The sequence below is a fragment of the Rhipicephalus sanguineus genome, chromosome 1 (genome assembly GCF_013339695.2).
Source record: "Rhipicephalus sanguineus isolate Rsan-2018 chromosome 1, BIME_Rsan_1.4, whole genome shotgun sequence".
In the NCBI taxonomy this organism is placed as follows: Eukaryota; Metazoa; Arthropoda; class Arachnida; order Ixodida; family Ixodidae; genus Rhipicephalus; species Rhipicephalus sanguineus.
Genome location: NC_051176.1, coordinates 165,707,502 through 165,728,427, shown reverse-complemented (window position 1 = coordinate 165,728,427; position 20,926 = coordinate 165,707,502). Strand labels below are relative to the sequence as shown.

The window sequence follows — 20,926 nt, the reverse complement described above, 5'->3', positions numbered from 1 at the left end:
GGCGGATGCGAGGGTGCACAACAGTTCGCGCTGTACGAGTGCTTTGTTTCAGATTGCTTCTTCGCAGAACTTTTAAGTTTGGTCGTATTTTTGAATTACTGCAACGCCTCTAATGGTAAGAATGATTACACGACACTTCAGCCAACATTTAACAGTCTGTTTAAAAAATAATCAACTGCCCCAACAATGGTAAACATTTCGACCATCGGTAATCACATTTTTTTATTGTTTTGTCGGTTACGGAAATGAACAATGACCCTACCTGTCGGTGAAGAAATCCTAGAAACGTTACTGAGCAGAATTAAATGTACGAGTTCATCACGTTAGTTGTACAACATGTACGTATAACTTTATATTGATGCAACGACGTTTTTGCATGTCCATGATAAACAACCAATTTCAGAAAAAACTACCTTGATCCTTTTCTCACGCACTCGCGTCACTACGAACTACAGTGTGCTTTTATCGCTGATTTTGCTCAATAAGTGCCCTTTTTCTCATTTTTTCCTTCGTTTTACAGAGTGCATGCCCACGCAAGCATCTCGACTCTGCACGAGCAGACGGCCGCGGAGGTGCTGCGTGGTTGGGTTAACTAGCAGCGCCAAAGCCACGGCTAAAAGGCCCCTAGCGGCAGAAATAAGCGCCAACATGCGCGTGCTGGCGTTCTGCTCGCTGGGCAGGTCAGAAGTACAGTAGGTCGTGATATATATATATCACGACCTACTATACTCCTGACCTGCCCAGATGTCCCCTCTCCAGCGCCCACGTTCTAGTTCATACCTCCTGCCGCTAGGGATGTAACCTACGAGCGTTGTGGCGCTAGTCAGCACCTGTTCGCTGACGTCAGCTTTAACGCTCGTGATGATGTTTCGCCAGCGCAGAGCGCTCATATCATGTAATTATTATTCATAAATGCAAAATACTTTGGAAATAAAAATACGGAAAGTGAATTAGAACTTTTTTTTGCATTTAAAAGGACACAGCCGTCCTACACTATGCAAGTCTACGGCTTCTCACGTTAGTCAACCAGTGCGCAGTAAATACTTAACCGCGCAGAATAGCTTACTTTACCCTCGGTCTAAGTTTGCAGAAACAGTCACATAATGCCGGCAGTTCGTCACATAATACAGGCGTTCTTATTCCAGCACCGTCCAAACGGTCGCAGAGTAGCAGACGAACAGGTTATAGGAAGCGCCACCTACGGCAAGCGGTTGAACGAGAGCGGGGACGCGCGCTCCCATAGGACCCCCGATATCTGGGCAGGTCAGGAGTACAGTAGGTCGTGATATATGATGCCACCTCGACATGAAGTGACTTTATGTTTAAACAGAAAAAGACAGTACGAGTTGCTGATATATTAAAGAAAAACATCTATATTATCTTATTTTGAAGTTACGCGACGTAGGTTTAATGTTTTAACGGCACGCAAAACATCAAGCAAACGACTACGCAAAAAAAAACCTGTGCGAAGCCTATCATGGCCTATCCCTATCCGTATCCAGCAACGTGGTATCCAGTATGTGTGCGCCACCCTAGCTCCCCGCTGCACATGTTGCACACGCAAGGATCAATGGAGCGCACATGGTCTGTGTAGTCCTTCGGCAATGGTCATTTTGTGATTGCTATGGTCTAAGTATAATACACAGTTCACTTCGACAACGGAGAGAAAGCCTCAATAATGTTTGCTAAATTCGTCCGGCAGTGCATTCCAGTTGCTTCAAGAGGAAAGAACACGTACAATAGATGGCCCGGAGAGCGCGACGCACTTTGGCGAGCAGGTAACACGCTTGGGCGAACGCTGGTCGCTCCGAGGTTCGACAGTCTTAAATTGCCGCCATTTGAGAAAAACTTTTATGCGGAGAGCGAAGTGACAGCTGCGCGAAGCGAGGAAGACGTCAGTGCCTTCCGTGCAGAACACGAAATAACTGTGCAGGGCCACGGCCGAGATCGTGTTCCGAAGCCCATTCTGACGCTTGAAGAGTGCAACTTTCCACCGGAATGTCGTCCCCTTTTTGAGCGCAAGAACATTACGCAGCCGTCGCCCATACAAGCTCAGGCATGGCCGATAGTCATGAGCGGCAGCGATTTGGTGGGCATCGCCCAGACTGGCTCTGGAAAAACGCTGGCGTACGTGCTCCCTGCGGCCATTCACATGTCCCACCAGCAGCGTCCGCGAGGAGAAGGACCCATCAGCGTGGTGCTGGCGCCGACGCGTGAACTCGTCCAGCAAATCTCACAGGTTGCATACGAATGGTGCGAAGGTGCGTTTGGCCTGACAGGTACACCAGTGTACGGAGGTGTCTCCAAGGGTCCACAGATAGAGCGTCTACGACGGGGCGTGCACATGTGCGTTGCGACGCCCGGCAGACTTTTGGATATCTTGGAGACTGGTGCTGTGAATCTTCTACGCTGCACCTTTCTTGTCTTGGACGAGGCGGACCGCATGTTGGATATGGGCTTCGAGCCGCAGATCCGCAAAATCATCGAGCAGATCCGGCCAGATCGGCAGACTGTCATGTGGAGTGCCACTTGGCCTGCTGAGGTGCGCTCTCTGGCCCAGGAATTCCTCATCCCTGATCACATGCAGGTCACGGTGGGCTCGACAGAGCTATGTGCGAACCACAACATCAAACAAGTCGTCCACGTAAGTGCACCTATGAATTGCGCGAAGTAGCCTTCGGAAGTCTTCCCTGCTGTCGTTGGGCTTTTTTATTATTATTATTAATTCTTGAAAAGGCATGAATGTTCATAAAGACTTACAGAATCCTGCTTTTAAGTCTGGATGTTCGCGTGATTCTAACCAGATTCAGAAGCTTGTGCGATTTAGTTGTAGGCATAAGAATCGTTTACAACTCGAACAAGTCAGTTTCAATTAACTGCCAGAAATTAACCAGAAACAGTGAATCACGCTAGGCTTACGACATGTAATTGTTTTCTTCTGTTCCTGAAAATAACCTGACTCAGTAGTGCAGAAAGACCAAACTTTTGAATATTGCACTGAAGTCAAAGCACCAATGGTGCCTGTGCTAAAGGGACCCTATAACCTTTCTTTTATTCAAATTTTTTCAGCATCATCAAATCATTTGCACCATAAATTAAGCAATACACTTTGTATGAAGGCAGCTACGGGTAATTATATGTTACCCTCCTTATAACTGCCTTTCCTCCTTAACTTGAGCGCACAGCCGTTGTTGGTGACGGCAGCCCACTTGACAAGTTGAGCTGCGCTACCCTCTCCGTCTCCTCTGCCACGGCTGCTGGATGGAAACGCACACGTGCGTCTGCAATCAACTGTGGCAGCGGAGACAAGCGGATCACGGAGCGAGATCTGCTCCACGAGGGCAACACTATTAGCCATTCCTGTTTTATTCTCCTGTATGCAGACAATCTTCAAATGCCAAAAAGTATACAGATAAGCAAAAAGTATATGAAGACAGTCACCGATAAGCATAAACTGGGATAATGTGGTTGTGTCTTCAGAGGTGAAGTTACAGCCGTAGATGCGTGGATCCTGGCGTTGATTGGATAGTGAGAGCCCGACGCTCACTGCACCGACGAGCTGAAGTGACTCCGCCAAGTCTGCTTGCCACCTGCCTTCCACACTGTCACAGCTATAAGTCGCCAATTGCTAAGTTTTTAGCAAACAACGCATCTAGGGCATGGTGTCCCAGAAAAGAAACCTCGAGATAAACACTTGCGCAGTTCACGTCAACAAGTGAACTGCGCAACACTCACTGTCCGCCGGTGGTTCAGTGATGCAGACTCGGCATATCCAATCAGATCAGTCGCCGATGCTACATATACATAGTTTTCATTGACGTCACCGTGGTCGCCATCTTGGAGTACTAGCTGGTTGAGATGCTGAGTGAACTCGAACACGCAGAGAAAGAAACCATAGGGTTTCCTACAATTATCTAGGGGAAACTCTGTCGCTGCGATCGTTCAGCCACCATGGGAATGATGGGTAGTACACAGATTTGCCTAATCTTCATGCTTACAGCTTCGAACGCACTTGTGGCTTTGTTTATTGCTGTGTTTTGGCGTTCATTTCGGATAACTTAAGTGAGGACTTAAGTTCGGTGACACTGGTGTGATAAGAGTAGTCCGAATGAATAAACCTAGCTGCGTGATTTTGTATGGATGTTGGTCTCAAACTGAGCATGCATATTCGAGTTTTGGTTCAATGAGTGTTAAGTATGCTAGTAGTTTTACCGGGGGAGGAACAAGGTGCAGGTTACGACGCAGATAGCCAAGCATGCGATTAGCTGCACGCTGATAGAAATGTGAACGGACCAAGTAAAGTTACTGCATAAGTTAACACAGATATTTGTAGGATGTAACAACACATATTTCCGAGCCAGTTGTCATGTACTTAGTGGAAACAAACAATTGACGACGATGAAAAGCTAGGAGTGATGTTTTGTTCACGTGTAGAGACATTATCCACTTGGTCTATGAGAGAAAGGTCAGACTGCAGGGTGAGGATGTCGGCGTTGTTAAATATGGAATGGTAAATTACACAAACAGTTGGATTTTAGAAGTGAAACTGTTGGATAAGTCGTTAATGTATATTAAAAAAAAAAAAAGCAATGGTCCCAGAACAGTGCCCTGTGGCATGCCAGAGATAACATGCGTTAAAAGAGAGGAGTATTGGTTAGTGTAAACAAATTGCTGATGCATAGACAGAAAATTGCATAGCCATTCATAAACAGGAGGGTTTAGATTTTAATGAGTTTTAGAAGAAAAAAAAAAGAGCCACTTACGAGGAACCTTGTCAAATGCCTTTTGAAAGTCTAGGAAGAGGGTATCAACGGGTATGTTTTGATCTAGGTGAGAGGATATTTCATTGATGAGAAGAACGAGTTGAGTTTCGCAGGACGTACCCTTCTGAAAACAATGCTGGTTAGGATTAAAAAAATTGCGGGATGATAGAAACTTTACCACTTGAGAATAGATTATATGTTCCATTAGTTTTGAACAAACACTGGTGAGGGAAATTGGACGATAGTTATTGTATGTTGTGTGAAGATGATCTCTAGTTTCACTCTAGCACAAATTGTTGTCTGCCTTTAGTGCCCCTTTAAGTTTTCTGTTGTTTTTTATGCTTTCCCTTTCAGTGTATATGGTTTCCGTAAATTTCCACATATATAACGCATTCCTGTCAATGAAATAATCCGTTGGAAGCCAGCCCTTGTCCTGTGCGTCTGCTTTTTATCCCTGTACTTTTTCACACTGTTTACTGTCTGTATGAATTACCCACTAAGCTACCTTGCTAAAGTAGCACCAAGCTAGAAGGGAAAGGAAACCCACCGGAAAGCTTTCGTTTTGAGCAACTTCTTAACCTTGAATTGGGTTACCTTTGTAACAGCTTGGTGGATCTTTCACACATTTTGAGTGTCAGAACTGACATACCACTGCTAATAATGTTTCAACGCTTTCTGGTATTTTTTGCAGGTGTGTGATGAGTTTGAGAAAGAAAACAAGCTGCTGGGCATTCTACAGGACATCATGGAGGAAGGGGAACAGCGCACACTGATCTTTGTTGCCCGCAAGTCAAGTGTGGTGCACCTGCTGCAGAAATTGCAAAGCAAGGGCTTCAGAGCTGTGGCCACTCATGGTGACCTGTCACAAAGCAAGCGGGACATTGCGCTTGATCGTTTTCGCAGTGGTGCCACTCCTATCATGGTGGCTACTGATGTTGCTGCAAGGGGCCTTGATGTGAGTGATGTTAAGTATGTAATCAACTATGACTACCCGGACACATCGGAAGGTTATGTGCATCGTATTGGCCGCACTGGTCGCAGTGACCGAGAGGGCACGTCCATCACCTTATTCACTCCAGACAATGCTGCACAGGCTAAGCAGCTTATTGCGGTACTACAGGAAGCTGGTCAAGATGTGCCAGAAGAACTGCAGCAGTTGGTCAACTTGCATGTCTCACAACAAGCTATTGTGCGACGCATGAAGAAGGGAAAGCATCAGCAAGGTTCATGGAAGCGACCTCGGCACTACCGCTATGAAAATGAAGTAGCAGAGACACGTGGTTGGGGTTGACAATCCTTCGTGAACCCTAGCAGCCTCATGTAGACGATATATTAAATTAGGAACTGATAGCATCCTACAAACAGCGCTTGACAAGATGCTCTCACTGATGTGCCAAGCTGGGAGTGGTTTGCCCATTAAATGGGCAACTATGGTCTCAGTTTGTATGAGTGCACTTTAGCTACGTACTATATAGAAAAACTCATTTCCAGAATTGGTGGCAAAAGGTGGACACTGAATGCCTGAGCACTTTTGTAATGTTCCTCTAGTTCCATAAATGAAATAAAAATGCCACCTAGAAGTAATTTTTCAGTAAGGATGCTTTGTGCAATGTTATGTTTCACATTTCATTCACGACATAACACAACATTCAGTTGCTACACCAGGGCTATGGCGATTTGGCTTGTACAACACAATGCACTAGTAAGTGCACTAGAGCACTGCACGGGCCGAATTTTTTGGTGCCCGCTTTATGAAGCCCGAGCCCGGGCCCGTGGTTCCAAGCTCGGGCCCGGTCGTACATGAACGAACCCAGCCCGGCTCGGGCCCATGGTTCCAAGACCGGGCCGGGCGTTCATTACTAAACTTATCCAGGGCACGCGTGTTCATGACCAGGTGATTTAAAGCTTACACAAGCCTTAACATCAATTCGACCAGAAGGATAGCCACATATAATGCGGTCTACGCCTCTATAGGCGCAACGAAGGACGCGAGCATCAAATATATTTCTTTACTTACAGATTGTACCGCATGTGCTACCGTATGTGATTGTACCGTTTTTTGTATAATTCATTTTTCCTCACGCTGAAGCCATGCTCGTTTTTGTGGAAAAGAAAAAAAAAGTAGGACTTCAACTGTTTTTCTGTTTACTTTGCTAAGCTTTGTAAGAGCCAGCTCTTTGCACGCGCGACTTCATCTTGGCACAGAATGCCTTAGACCATACAATGCATAACGTTCGTGTGTGGTCGAAGGCCCGACTTAGGCCTTTGAATGAGCGGGCCCGGCCCAGGCCCGCACTTTCAAGCCCGAGCCCAGCGCGGGCCCACCGGAAAACGCTTCGGACGGACTGGCCCATGCCCATGCAGTGCTCTAAGGTGCACTATTAAAATCACATTTCCTCTAGTTTACTGCATTATAAAAGAGTAAAATCTGGAGACAGTGTATTAGATGCCTTAATAAAAAATATACAGCGGTACTTCATAGAACCAAAAGTAAATAATGTGAAAGAGAATAGACAATTGTCATAAAAACATGCTAAAAGCACTGTAAAGTGTGCTATTACTCTACGTACAGCAACAAAATGAGAAAAATATTGCGGAAAAGACAGCAACTGCACAAATATTGCCAGTTGTGTATACACCTCCAGGATGTCTACTAACCTGGAAAACCTGGAATTGTCAGGGACTTTGGACACGTCTAGAAAAGTTGGGGAATTGTCATGGAATTATTAAAAAACAAGGTCGGGTCATGGAAACTGATGGACGGCAGTCTGTGCAACCCGTCATGGAAACAATCTTTATTTTTTATCAAAGCTTATGAAGTCGCTCCTTCGCCTGGTCAAGTGCGAAGCAGAAGCATAAAAGAAAAGGCAGTGTATAACTTGTTCCTATAGATCACACAGCGTATGTCAATTCCCAAGCACAACATTTTTCAGGCTGATAGATTGGGGCTTGTTTGTCTTTGCCGTGATCTCTGCTTGGCTTGAAGGCGTTCTGGTTAGGCCAGAATCGCTATTAGCAGAGGCTCACCAGGCTGGGTCAAGCTAAATTCAGTGGTGATGCAATGGCGTATGTCCTCAGCTCTGCACTTATTGGTGGTAGCTTGTTTCAAGGGTAGCCTGTCATAACTGCAGCTAAATGTCTGTCATTTCTGTTTGTTGAGATCGCTAAACTATATTTGTGAATATTTTTCTGCATTATGTCCATAGAAGAGCACATAAACGAAGGAAACACACTGGTCTCTGTGATTCTTGTATAAAATGAAGGAGGCTATGGCCTCCTTGTACAGCCATGGTGCTGTCCTGCTGGCTGTCATAGCCTGACCGATTCCTTCAAGGTGCCACACGTTTGTAAGTGCACCAATTGCAATACCCAGCTTTCATTACACACATCGGAGGACATGCATTGCATCACAAGCAACAAAGGTCAGAAAAATAAAATGCGAACATACATGTGTCCATCATGCGAGAAATTAAAACACCTCACAGTACGACTCCGTTCTTGTGACAGTGTCGTTGGTTCTAACAAAAACGTTATAAGCCCAATGAGCAAAATCCTCAAACAATACTAATTCCATAGCTAGGGATTTTTCTGTATATGTCTTAAAAGTACGAGGGTGCACTGGCTGCCGCGGTGCAGGACAGGGTGCACAGAATATGCGAGTAAAATGTTAGTTTTTTTCACTGAAAAACATATTTTAGAGATGTGAAAAATTGTGTGGGGGTGCAAATTACGAGAGTAAATACGAGCAAGACAGAAGTTCAAGGGGGAGGATGCTTGAAATGATAAAATCGTTGAACAGGGAATATTGCTGGGGCCAACGTTTCAACAAGTGGACTTGTCTTTGTCAAGGCAGCAACCACCTTATAACATCGGTGTCAGTCACTTTTGATCGTGATCAAGCCTGATCCAGATTGAATTTCTTGATCATGATTGGCTCATTTACGCAAGCTGCAGAAGGGAGCCGATCACTGTTGAGCAATTTTATCAGGATTGGACTTCATCGCGATCAGCAGTGCACCGTGTCACACCAGTATGAGACAGGTCAGTTGCTACGTAAATGCTCAGCAACTACAGTAAATATGGTAATCCAGATCTCATCCATTCCGGTCCACTAAGCTGCCACTGTGGGGTGCAGCTGTACTGCTGTTACCAGCTGTTTTGTTTGTACAGATGAACAGGGGTTGTCTTTTAATAGTGTATTGTAAAAGATGCTTGTAGCCAAGGGAACATTAAAAAGGCAGTGTGGTTTTCAGTTTATGCAAGTGCCCTGTCTTTTTTATCACCACTTGAGGGCTTGTTTCCCGTGCGCACCGTTTTCCAAGCAGGCTTACAGTCGGGGAATTTGGAAAATTTAAATTGGTAGACACCCTGTCATTGTGGGTGAGGAATCTTAAGCAGCTCAGACCACTGGGGCCAGGGGCGTAGCCAAGGGGGGGGTTGGGGGGGTTCAAACCCCCCCTCCCAAAATTTTCAATTTTGCTTGCGTATATATACATGCACACATACAAACGCACACACGAACATACATAATGTATGGTTGAACCCCCCCGAAAAAAATTTCTGGCTACGCCCCTGACTGGGGCGAAAGGATGCCTTCAAGGAGAACAAGTGAGGCTAATCAAGGTTTGTCCTGATGATGTGTACCGACTCATGTGACTTAACTCTCGACCAGGGGTTCAGACTTGGTGGCCTTGAGGAACACCACAAGCTTTTCCAGAGTGCTGCAAGAACACTTTCCTGTTTTCACCTGCTTTCGGCATGAATAGAATGAATGGGTGGGGGGAAACGTAGCTGTAAATCACCGTCACATCGGCATGCTGTCTTTAATCTTGAAGGCTATTGGTCATGACATAAATACACATTTTTTTTTCCCAGCTACACACTCCGCATTGTCAAGTGCATGTCTTTATCGTGCAGCACCATGTGCCCTGTACGGCATCCTTATGCAAATGAAGTGTTGGATGCATAAAAATTCATTTTATTTCTTGAAAAAAAAAAAATTGCATTGCTTTGGGTCGCAAAACTAAACCTAACTTTTCATGAAACCCGAAGCTAGCACGTAGCAATACCGCTGGCATGCATTGAAGCATTCCTTATGCATTTTGATTACAAAACCAGTGTAGTACGATCGCAAACAAGCATGTACAAAAAGTGCACCTTGTGAACAGTGAAGCACACGTGATCCAGAAATAAAGCATTTCCTGTGCACGTGTTAAAACAACACTGACAAGCATAAATCAAAAGCACTCAGCGTGCGTCTACTGCAGGTCCACAAATTGCTCAAATTTCAAGGTATGCATTATAACGAAAAGTCTTAACACTGCTGCCGCATGGGTCTCTTGCTGCTCACAGACTCCCAATGGTTGAAAGCAGCATGCAATGTCTTTGTTATATCCACATGCATTGGCAATTATTTTTGTCTGAAGCTATCAATTGTGTTTTAATGGGGCTAAATTCAGGTCTCATTCATTCTCATCACATGTAAAACCCTAAAATTCCCTTGAAACCCTTAGGTTCTGCAAAACCCAATTTGAGAAACCTTGCTCTAGACAGAGAAGCACAGTTTGTGTTGGAAAGTAGCTCTGGCGTGCTAGTGACATCAGCAAAGTTCCTGCCAGGTTGGCTGCCCCAAAAACCAGCTATCTTGCATCATAAGCATGAAGGCAGTGTATGATGCTTGTTGAAGGAAAAATGTTGATTGCTGTATGTACAAAGTATGACGGATATTTAAATACGTGCAAGTCTTCTGTACCCTGACTTGTGTGTATGTGGATGATTTAAGGTTTTTGCTAACGTGAATTGAGCACCATAACATCGAGTGCTGTTTCAGCTACTGGGGTGAGATAGACTTTTTCATGTACACTGAAATCTTGAACAGACAGTCAGCCCCTCCTTAGCAATGAGGGCATTCACACAACAGCCTGAGGCCTCACCCTCGACGCACTTTTGTAAGGCCAGCCCAACCCAGACAAGGTGGACACGATACCACTCACATACACACACATACTTCAGCACTGCAAACTATCCCTTAGAACCTTCCCTCAACCTCATGCAAAGCTAACATGTGAAGACACTGCTGCTTGGCTCCAGCTCCACACTAATATGTTCCCCAACCTTGTACTCCGCCACACTTTTCACCCAACACAGTATCCTGACCCCATCTCCTTTCCGCGGAGGACACCCAAGCTTGTACCATTCCACATGGGAATGCCCCAAACCTCACGGCCTACCTAGAATGCCCAATCCCTCCCCTTCGCAGTGGGAAGCCACTCTTTCCAGCACAGCCCTGGACGACCAGCAAAGACTGATTGACTGGGCCAGCCGGATCGCAGCATCAAATGGGGCCCTGGACTGAGGGAGTTCCACCCTTGGGAGTTCACAAGCAAAAGGAAAAAAATAAGGTTTTCTGCTACTACTACCGTCTTTTGTTCTTTGTTTTTCATTTGGCAATGGCTTTGAAGAGAACTTATCTTCTTGGTTCAGCTACGCTTTTCAGTTCAGTATCATCCAATTGACATATTTCCCACCTAATGTTCACAAGTGTGCCCAGTGTTACAAGATTTGTATTGGCCACACTATGGGCATCTGTAGGAAAGATGCAATATCAGTTGTTTACGTTGTGGTTCGTGATGAAATAATTGGCTCCAATCATTTTAATGTGACCAATGTAAATCATTCATTTGCTCACTGATGAGTACATACAGGGTGGTTCATACACGTTTTGAACGCCAAAATTCAAGTGATTTCAAGGATTTTCAAGACCTTGTCAAAGGTTATTTAAGGACATGGAGCAGCATTCCAAGTAGGAATTTTTTGCTATAACAATACTTCGAAGCACTATGGACAGTATTAATGCACTAGAATTATAAGAGATTACAAATGTCCAGTCTTAATCGCTCCAAGTTCCTCACATGCACAAAAACTCACGATATTAATATGCCTGCTGGGACATATATCTTGCAGTAGCTAGGCAATGTTCTTCATTCCTCTTATTACTTTCTTCAATTTTTGGCAAACTGCTCAGTCTCGCTGTCCTGTAACACTTCTGCGTAGTGATCAATTGAAGCAGCAGTCATATTTGTTTTACTTCCCCATGTTGACGATTTGATCCTTAAAGGGCCCCTCACCAGCCACTGAAAATACTAAAAACGAGCGTGTTACTCTCTCCTGGCATTTCTTGTCTTTCTGGTGCACTTTGCGACACAAGAACAGTGATTCACGTGGTGTCATTACGCTAGATACTCTCGATTGGTCCATATACACGAAATATCAGTTATGAATTGTCTCCTACCCTGCTTTGCCATGCAGTGGCCCACTTGTTCCTTGTCTCGCATGACTATCGTGCACTATCAACTGATTTCACTTCATTTTGTGCGTTTTTGACTGCGCAAGCAGAGTGATAACGGCGTCTAGCCGAGAAGCACGAAATACTGATGGGCTCCACCCTTAGTGCTGGCATTGTACATGTGCTTTTAAGAAATAAGTGGTGAAAAGGAGATATTGCCTGTAGGATGGGTAGCAAAGGAGGGAAAGAAACCACTCCCTCGTCTTTGAACGCGGGGTGGTTAGGGGCCCTTTAAACACTATTTTGACTGCCTGGAATCGTCAAGCTTCACCCGATTTCGAGCTTTGATATGGACTGAATTGAATACGAACTGGATGCATGCCAGTATGGGCAGCTGCTCAGCTAATATCCACTACCTGTGTAGAGTCAACATATTTTTATACAAAAAAAAAAAAAAAAAAAAAAGAGCAATAAGCAACACTCTGCTAAAGCCAGTCACCAAGTGTCAGCAGCTTTAATTTGGACTTCCTACTATTTTGGTATGCGGCTTGCGCACAGCAATTTTTTTCCAACTCTGGCTGCATGAGGACAGCAGATTTTTCCTGTGCTGCTGATTACATTGGCAGATGTCAAGGGAACATCAGTAGCTTAACTTTGTAAACCGCTTACTTGAACAGTGAGGCAGAGATAGAGGAGAAAAAAAGCATCATAAGCACTGAAGGTGGAGTCGAGTCCTCGGGAGGTAAATTAGAAAAAGCAAACCAACAGGCAGAAAAATGAAACAAGTGATCGGGCAAGGAGTGAAGAAGGCAGCGCAAACATGGGAGGACAGCCAAAATAAGTGCCAATACGCATCTCTGGCTCTGCTCATGATGTGGTTTCGACTTATATGCAAGTCGTCATCATCACCTTTATTTCAATGACAAAATGAGCATTGTTCCTGTCCAAGAGACTGACCAAAAGGCACAAATGTCTGACAGAGTGGCGTACCATTTCTATACATGCATCATTTAAATAACAGAGGCCTTTACATAAGCTTAAGACAGCAAAATATATGCATAATACAAAACGACTATACTAACACTGGAATACATTGCTCACTGCGATACGAGATCTGTAAACAAATATACAAGATTAAAATAATTATACAAGCATAGTACAGATATATAGAACGACTACTACAAGTGTAGGTTTTTGAATAGAGTGAGGAAACAAACGTAACACAGTAGTCATATGAGGCAGGACCTGTGCACTCGTGGCTGCTGATTGTTTCTAAAATGGGGAGTTGACCAGATGAATACTTATCTGCAATAAAAGCAGGCCAAACAGTCGATATTTGACAGCATTTGTCTAGAAATGTGAGCTCTCCTTTTCAATTTCAAGGGTTTTCAAGGCTTTCAGGGACTTGTACATACCCCAAGGTATGAGCGCTTGACTGATTTGGGGTGGAAATTAATGCATACTCAAAGGAAAAAATACACATGCGATTGAGTGTCCGCTTGTTTTTTTGTGCATTTTGGCCACCATATTTGTCTCTGCAACGTTTTATTTTAAAAAATTATGCAGTGGGGGACCACGCTACTTAGCTCAGCTCCCAAAGACCTATATGGGCTGTCCTGCAGGCCAAAAAACGCCACCAGGACCGAAGGGTTCCTGGCCAACGCCTAGGCATAGTTTGGCTCACCCCATAAACTTGCCAGACTCAAATAATGTCGCTCTCTCTCTCTCTCCTGTGTAAAAATTAGTTTTGATCTTTTTAGCTGCCAGATTCTTCTGACAGCTCCCCGACAACCATCAGGGTTTTTTTTTGTGTGTGTGGTTTTTACAGCCATTTTGTGCTACATGGAAACTGGTTCTCCGTTGCTGGTTTCTTTCAATTCCAAATTGATCAGCATTTTGCAATTTGACAGATGACTAGATTTATCAATGGACCTGCAGAGACCGAGCAACAGCACACATAAGTTTGCTCTAGAGATGGAGCTCCCCACAGATGATGAAACAATGAATACATATGCAATTTCATTTTTGCACTTGTTTCTGGAGTGACAGGGAAGGTACTGAAATCATGTACAAGGAAATGGCACTGGCTGTAAAAGGGTGCGTGCCCAGGTTATCTCTGGAGTGGCACTGAAAGGATCAAGGCGGTAGTCTTCCTTTGAATATTTGATAAAAATTTTTATTGCTGTTTATAACAATTATGTTATAACATAAATGTATGCCTTCTTTTACTGAATCAGTTTTAACTTTTGTGGTAATCCACACTTTAAAGAAAGTTTTACGAAAGAAGATCTAAAGCTGCCTTTGACTTTAGAAAGCAAGGATCACAGTGAAAGAAAATATTGCTCTACTTTACAAAGGTTTGTTTTCTTTAGGAGTCTGTATGGCAATCTTTTTTTCAATACCGGAGTATGACACCAAACAAAAGCTTCTTTTTTTTTTTCATTTTCAAGTGCAAACCATGGCAAAAAATCATCGAATATGTGCACTTTTTAAGCATTTAGTTAATTTTGAATGTAAAGAAAAAGTTAAATTTAGGAGGTAAATGTTGGTACTTGGTGTTCATCAGGTTCTCATGGCAACTAGTACCAAATATTGTTTACCATTCTCCTTGGCCATTGGGGGTTAAAATAATATTGTGAAAACACCTGTACAGGTGTGGAATTACACAAGTGCGTCAATTGTGGCACAAGAGGCTTGCGCATGATGTAAGCAAGATTTCAAATTTGCGCTTTCTGCAGTCACAGGATTGTTTGAAGCACTGCTGTTGCACTGAATTGTAATTGGGTCGGATACCAGTATTTAACTGCTTTAACACAGTAGCAAGCATAGGTCGGTAAACTCACTCAGACCCAGATTGAGCCATGAGTGAGTGAGTCCGGCTGAGATAAATTTTAGTGAGGCTGAGTCCGAGTGAGTCCAGTTGAAGAAACCTTTGGTGAGTCTGAGTCCGAGTGAGCCCTGAGTGCAATATATATTTTTTGAGTGAGCTCCCTATTTTTGTGCTGACCTATGATGCTAACTACTCAGCATTAGCGTTACTATCAGCCTTATGTCAGCCTCGCGCTTATACTCGCATCTACCCACACATACTTCAACGCACTAGCGTTCATACCCCAGCTCAATATTTATTGATTAGAGGCACGAGTTATGGGCGGACGAGGTGCCTTGACCTTCCCCCTAATCTCTTTCACGGGAAGTTCTTGATAAAAATATCTTGCGAGTCATCACTTTTAATAAAAATGTTCTTACTGCATTGCAGCTACTGATAAATCATATTAAATGTACGATATCAAAAGGTGCCAAGTAGAGCACCGATTATGCAAGATGTTGCTGTTAAAGAGCATTGACACCATGGTCGAAATAGCTAACTATACGCTTATGGACTCATGAGCCAACTCACTCAGACTCAGATCGAGCTGTGAGTCTGAGTGAGTCCGGCTGTGAATACACTCAAACCTCGTTATAACGAACACGGATATAACGAATTATCGGTTATAACAAGTAAGTGAAGTACTGTCTTGTCATAGCTACAGTGTTACAAATAAACGTTTATAACGAATTTTCAGATATAACGAAGTTATTTTCGTGGCATATGCGAATTTGTTATAATGAGGTTTGAGTGTATGTTGGCGAGTTTGAGTTTAAGTGAGTTCGGTTGAAAAAAATTTTAGTGAGCCTGAATCCAACTGAGTCCACTTGAGGAAAATTTTGGCGAGTCTTAGTCCGAGTGAGCCCTAAGGGAAAATATATTTCATGAGTGAGTCTGAGTGAGCTCCGCATTTTTTTCTGACCTATGGTAGCAAGAAAGGCGTGGGCAAGCACATTATGTACATCAAAGTTTACTGTGTAAAAGAACTTTGCACAATGCTGCTTCGTTTCGCACAAAATTAGTAAAAATAATTCTGCAGAAACTCCACATATTAAAATGTTTAAAATACTAAAATAGTTCCATGCAGTCACTTTCTGTTTCAAATAAAAATAAACCTAATTCATCAGCACTTCTATGAAGATTACACATCATCATCTTCCTCGTCTTCAAAATAAAACTGATAGGGGTCCACATTTTTGATGTTGTTTTCCTGAACGTACCTGCAATAAATGCGAAACAAGTGAATGTATATAAAGTGAAGGAAAAAGTTATGACAGCTCTTCAGCCTGATTGGTGTGGTTAAATTCAAAACTATTCATGCAGTACCTAGACATGTTCTAATACTTTCACACCGTGTATTGCTCTTTTCCTGGCATGCTTTGAATGCCAAATGAATATAGGTGGAATTTTGGGATAGTGCCGGCAAGGTGAAACAAGCCTTATTCTGTATGATGCTCTTCACACTATGAATTTAAACAACAAAAATGCATTCATTTACACTGGTGTACAACGACAAAAATTGCAAGAAAGTGGAGGCATGCAGTCCTCCATGGCCACGTTTATGAAATGCAGGCAAGCGAAGTGGGAACAGAATTGTTTCATCAAAATCTCTTATTTTATAGGAATAGCAGTTATGGGGCACTCCAGATCGAGATTTACCATCAACATCACATTCTGTATGAAGTCCAAGTTTGAGATGATATCCGTGCATGCTCTGCTGTAGGGTGTTGATTAGTAGCAGAATGTTTGCAAGAGTTTAAAAGAGCTGCATCACGAGAGTTTGTACTAGCAGCACTGCACACTGCAATAATTCACCTTAATTAGCACTTCTTTATCAATTTAGAGAAATTTTAGGAACTTCTAGGTTCATTAAAGAAACACTAAAGTGAATCACTTAAGTCAGTTTAAACTGACAACTTATTTATTTATTTATTTAAAGAGTCCTTACAGGCCTCGTTACAGGCATTGGGTAAGGGGGCATCACAAAAAATAAATGATCACACATAATGAATACATATCATACAGGATGAAATGGCTCAAAGCACACATATCCCTTTTTAAACACATTAAAATATTAGCTAACAATATAAATGTAGAAGCGAAAAGAGAAAAGGAGTAGTTCAACGCTGTAAATAATTAATACAATTCAAGAGAGCATCAACAGGTACATTTCGTACACGTGCACGTAATGCACAGAAAAAAACAAGAGTACAATGAATGAGCAAAAAGAAATAACGAACTCATACATAAGAGAGCTAATAAAACACACATAAAACACTTAAAAAACTACTGCTAACTTAGCCATCACAGCATCCTTTTAACAGCAAATGAAGGTGAAAGTTTCATTTTCATATTCTGGCCACATTGATTCCTCCCAAAGAATACAAATCAATTCATTTTTGCCGATGAGGAATTATGTTGACCCTAGCAGACGACATCAAAATTTATGGCATCACAGCCAGTTGGCGCGGGAGCTTTGGGCCAGTGTTGCCACCTTTATTTTCATTTGGCGAGTCTTCTCATAGCAGGAGTGGTGCTTTCAGTGTTGTGAAAGGGTTATTTACTGTTAAGAGAAAAAGTATTCTTTTTGCTGTCCCTTTAAAACAAGGCTTTATATGTTGGGGCTTCAATTTAAATTTTAAGACGAAATACAATTACTTTGCTGCATCAACAAGTTTGTGATGAGGCTTGAGTGTTTGGCACTGCAGGGTGCCAAACATGTCATAATCCGAGAAAAATAGTTTATATTTATTGAAAAACAGCTTAAAGTAAACCTAAGCTACCTCCAGGAAGCAGAGGGAGTAGCTAGATGGGAGTGCAGAGGCTTTTGAAGTGCGATCACCATAAAGGCAGGCATTTTACAAATACTAATGCCACGACCTGTGAACTGTACTGGGGAACCAGTGTTTGGTATTTTAGAAGTATACTGAATTCAATTCAACAAGTGCAATATTAAGGAAATGTTTAAATTACAGTTCATAAGTGCTACCCTCTTGATATGCAGAGTTTTTATACATGACTTAACTGCCATTTAGTCACTTCAATTGGTCACTCATAAATAGGCACATCTAAAAACATGAAAGGACTTACTTTCCCAGTCCATGACTAATCCTATCCAGTTTTTTTGTCAAATCTGTCATCTTCGACATTTCCTGCATGTGTGGAATAAAAGTAAAACATGACATAAATATCAAACGGGTAACTGATCATCCCACAAAAAGCCAGCTTATGCGAGTCGTTTGCAGAATACAGATGACCTGAGCAATATTGGAATTCGCATTTCACCTCTGGAATCTAGCTTTTTTTTTTCTTTTTCATTTCAGCATGGATTTCGCAAGGACTACTCCTGTGAAGCGCAGCTAATATTGTTTATACAGAACATTTCTCTCTTTTTAGACAAAGAACAAGTTATTTACAGTATTTTGTTAGATTTTGCAAAGGCATTTGACAAGGTGTCTCATCAATTACTCTTAATATTGAGCTTAATATCTTGAAATGGATAGAATGTTACAAACTGAGGACTAATTGTCCTCAGTTTGTAATGGCTAATGATACATAAAGTCAGGCATTCTTCCAGGCTCCGTCTTGGGCCCATTGCTATTTCGAAGTTACATTAATGATTTACCTGCTGGAATTAATGGTTCCATTAAACTATTTGCAAACACTGCACTCTGTACCATGAAATAACTAATCGGCAAGATAACTTTGTTCTTTAGTCAGACGTAGAAAATGTTAGACGCTGTGAATATATTATCAAGTCCCACTAAGTGCAATGTTATGTCTCTCTCACATAGCTCAGACTCACCTACTTCTTTTGGTTATATTAACAATGAAATCAACCTTGAGCATGTAACTTCATAAAAAATATCTCAGAATTAAGCCAACCAATAACCTTTCACGGCATGTGCACATTGAATACATCAAGAAAAATGCAAAAAGATCTCTAGGCTACACACACACAGGACTTTTTCTAAAGCCCCACACCACTTAAAGTCACCACTCTACAAAACACTAATCAGATCCAAGCTAGAGTATGAGTAATTTGTTTTGGACCCTGGTCAAAAACACTAGCAAATACCATTAAGCAAGTTCAGAACAGGTAAGCACGTTTCATTACTTCAAATTATTCCCACATAATAACACTGCATTAATGAAATCAGAACTTTGAAGCATTAATTTGCAGCTTTAAAGAAAGACTTCCTGTGCCTGCCTTTTCAAAAAATCCTTTACCAAAATAACTCGCTTAATCTAGAACTCATTTCAGAACCTTTGTAAATGTTGTCATGTCTTGATCATCAGGTGAAAGGGCTCCTGAACCAGCCTTCAGGCTTGGTGAAAAATACATTCTACGAACAGCGAACACTGTTATGAACATGGAGTCGTATGCGGCACATAGAGTGTACAAGTGGAGCATGAAGTTGCCACTTTCTCAAGCGCCCTCTCTTCATACAGAAACCAGTCCTCACTCTCTTTAAATTGCCATGTACTGGCACTGCACTCTGTAATGTGCTAAAATTACACAGTAGCAACACTAGCACTCATCAGAATCACACAGCGAGTGAGTGAATGTGTTTCATGGTGCACGCTGATGTAACTTTTTGCCACTTTGTCATCCCTTCCAGTGTTACTTCCGGTGCGCTAGCTGGCACAAAAGAAGAAAGAAAGTGCTTAAAGCCTGCGGCAAATCCCTACAACTCCACTCGTTCTTGACGGACTTGAAATTTTTTGCGGCAATCGATTCGTGAGGCAATAAACTCCAATATTCAGGTCATTCAGTGATTACTTTAAATTTTATTCAGGCCCCCTTTAAAGTTTTCATTCCTTTCTATCAAGCAAATGTCTTCTCAGACTCCTTGCTGCCAAAGGCCAGTGCTAAATGGAACCGCCTTCCCCCCTCCATCACCTGTGTGAAGGACAAGTCATGCTTCAAAACTGCATTAAATGATATTTTAAGCCTCTAATAACTAATAATTGTTTGAACATGTTGTATTTCTCTTCATTGTACCCACTCCCACTATAACGCCTTTCTGGGCCCTGAGGGTAATGTAAACAAAGATAAGTGCTATAGAGCATTGTACTTAATTTTGTTCACAATGAACAGCATGGTAATGGGGCATAGCGAAAGGCAGACTTGACAATAAACTGAAGTAAAGTAAACAGTGTTCGAAGAAAGAAAAAAGAAAAGAAAGTGCTCAAGGTCATGATGCGCGCTATGAACGGGCGTAGCTTTTTGCTTCCTTGTCATCCCCCCCTTGCGTAGCTTTCAGCACGCTCGCTGGTACGAAAGGAGAGAGAAAGTGCTTAAAGCGTGCAACAAATCCCTGTAACTCTGCTCGCACTAGACAGATTCTAAAAATTTTTGCGGCAGTCGATTCGCGAAGCAATAAGCTCCTTTAATGAAGCAACGGGTGGGAAGCTTTAAACCACCTGCTCGTTATGCAATTTATATTGTGCAATGCCTCATGTTATAATACTCTTCTACCACACTATATTAAGTCTGTTAACGTGATTCTTTGCCAGACATCATGCCTGTATAGAGCCCTTTAGTGGAGGAGTTTCAACCACCGGCATGGCTCTGCAGTAGAATACTCGACTGCCATGTAGATTGTCCGGGTTCAAATCCCGCTCGAACCCCGTTTTTTTTAACCGTGAAGCTGTTTAGCAAATTGTACCTTGCGAGTTGATCACAGAAAACTATCATCATTTTAACAGGTATGTGCCACTGTGCGGCTACCTGTGAACGAATACAGAGAGAGAGAGAGCGAAATAAAGAAACAAACAGAGAGACAGAAAGATATAAAGAAAGAGAAAGAGAAAAATTCTTGGCGAAAAAAAAAATTCTTCGCGAGGCAGGATTCGAACCTGTGTACCCTCGATCCGAAGGCAAGCATCCTAAATTTTTCGCGCTTATTAACAAATTCTACAGTTTATGCGGAACAATATGAGCCATTAGTGGCTCATAAATATGGAAGTTTAGTTACAGAAACAGTGGGGGCAAAAAGACCCAGA

General features: G+C 42.6%; 2 protein-coding genes across 5 annotated transcripts in view; one reads left to right on the top strand and one right to left on the bottom strand.

Annotated features, from left to right (window-relative positions):
- Positions 1-1,543: 1,543 nt before the first annotated feature.
- Positions 1,544-6,097, top strand: LOC119401635 (probable ATP-dependent RNA helicase DDX5). Its single transcript, XM_037668545.2, has 2 exons — positions 1,544-2,644; positions 5,455-6,097. Exons 1-2 carry the CDS (start codon positions 1,679-1,681, stop codon positions 6,052-6,054), a joined length of 1,566 nt encoding a protein of 521 aa, XP_037524473.1. The 5' UTR covers positions 1,544-1,678; the 3' UTR covers positions 6,055-6,097.
- An 8,377-nt stretch (positions 6,098-14,474) lies between these two features.
- The window catches only part of LOC119401613 (uncharacterized), a 59,927-nt gene continuing 53,475 nt past the window's right edge, over positions 14,475-20,926 (bottom strand). For 2 of the 4 annotated variants that reach the window (XR_005185486.2, XM_049417478.1), the window contains exon 9: positions 18,002-18,069. Coding sequence is in view for 1 of the 4 variants with exons in the window: in XM_037668517.2 (XP_037524445.1) it covers positions 16,059-16,137; positions 18,008-18,069 (141 nt within the window). In the remaining 3 variants the exon portion in view is untranslated. Of the gene's footprint in view, positions 16,138-18,001; positions 18,070-20,926 lie in introns of those variants that run through there. The other 2 variants (XM_037668517.2, XR_005185483.2) reach the window with 2 other exon arrangements.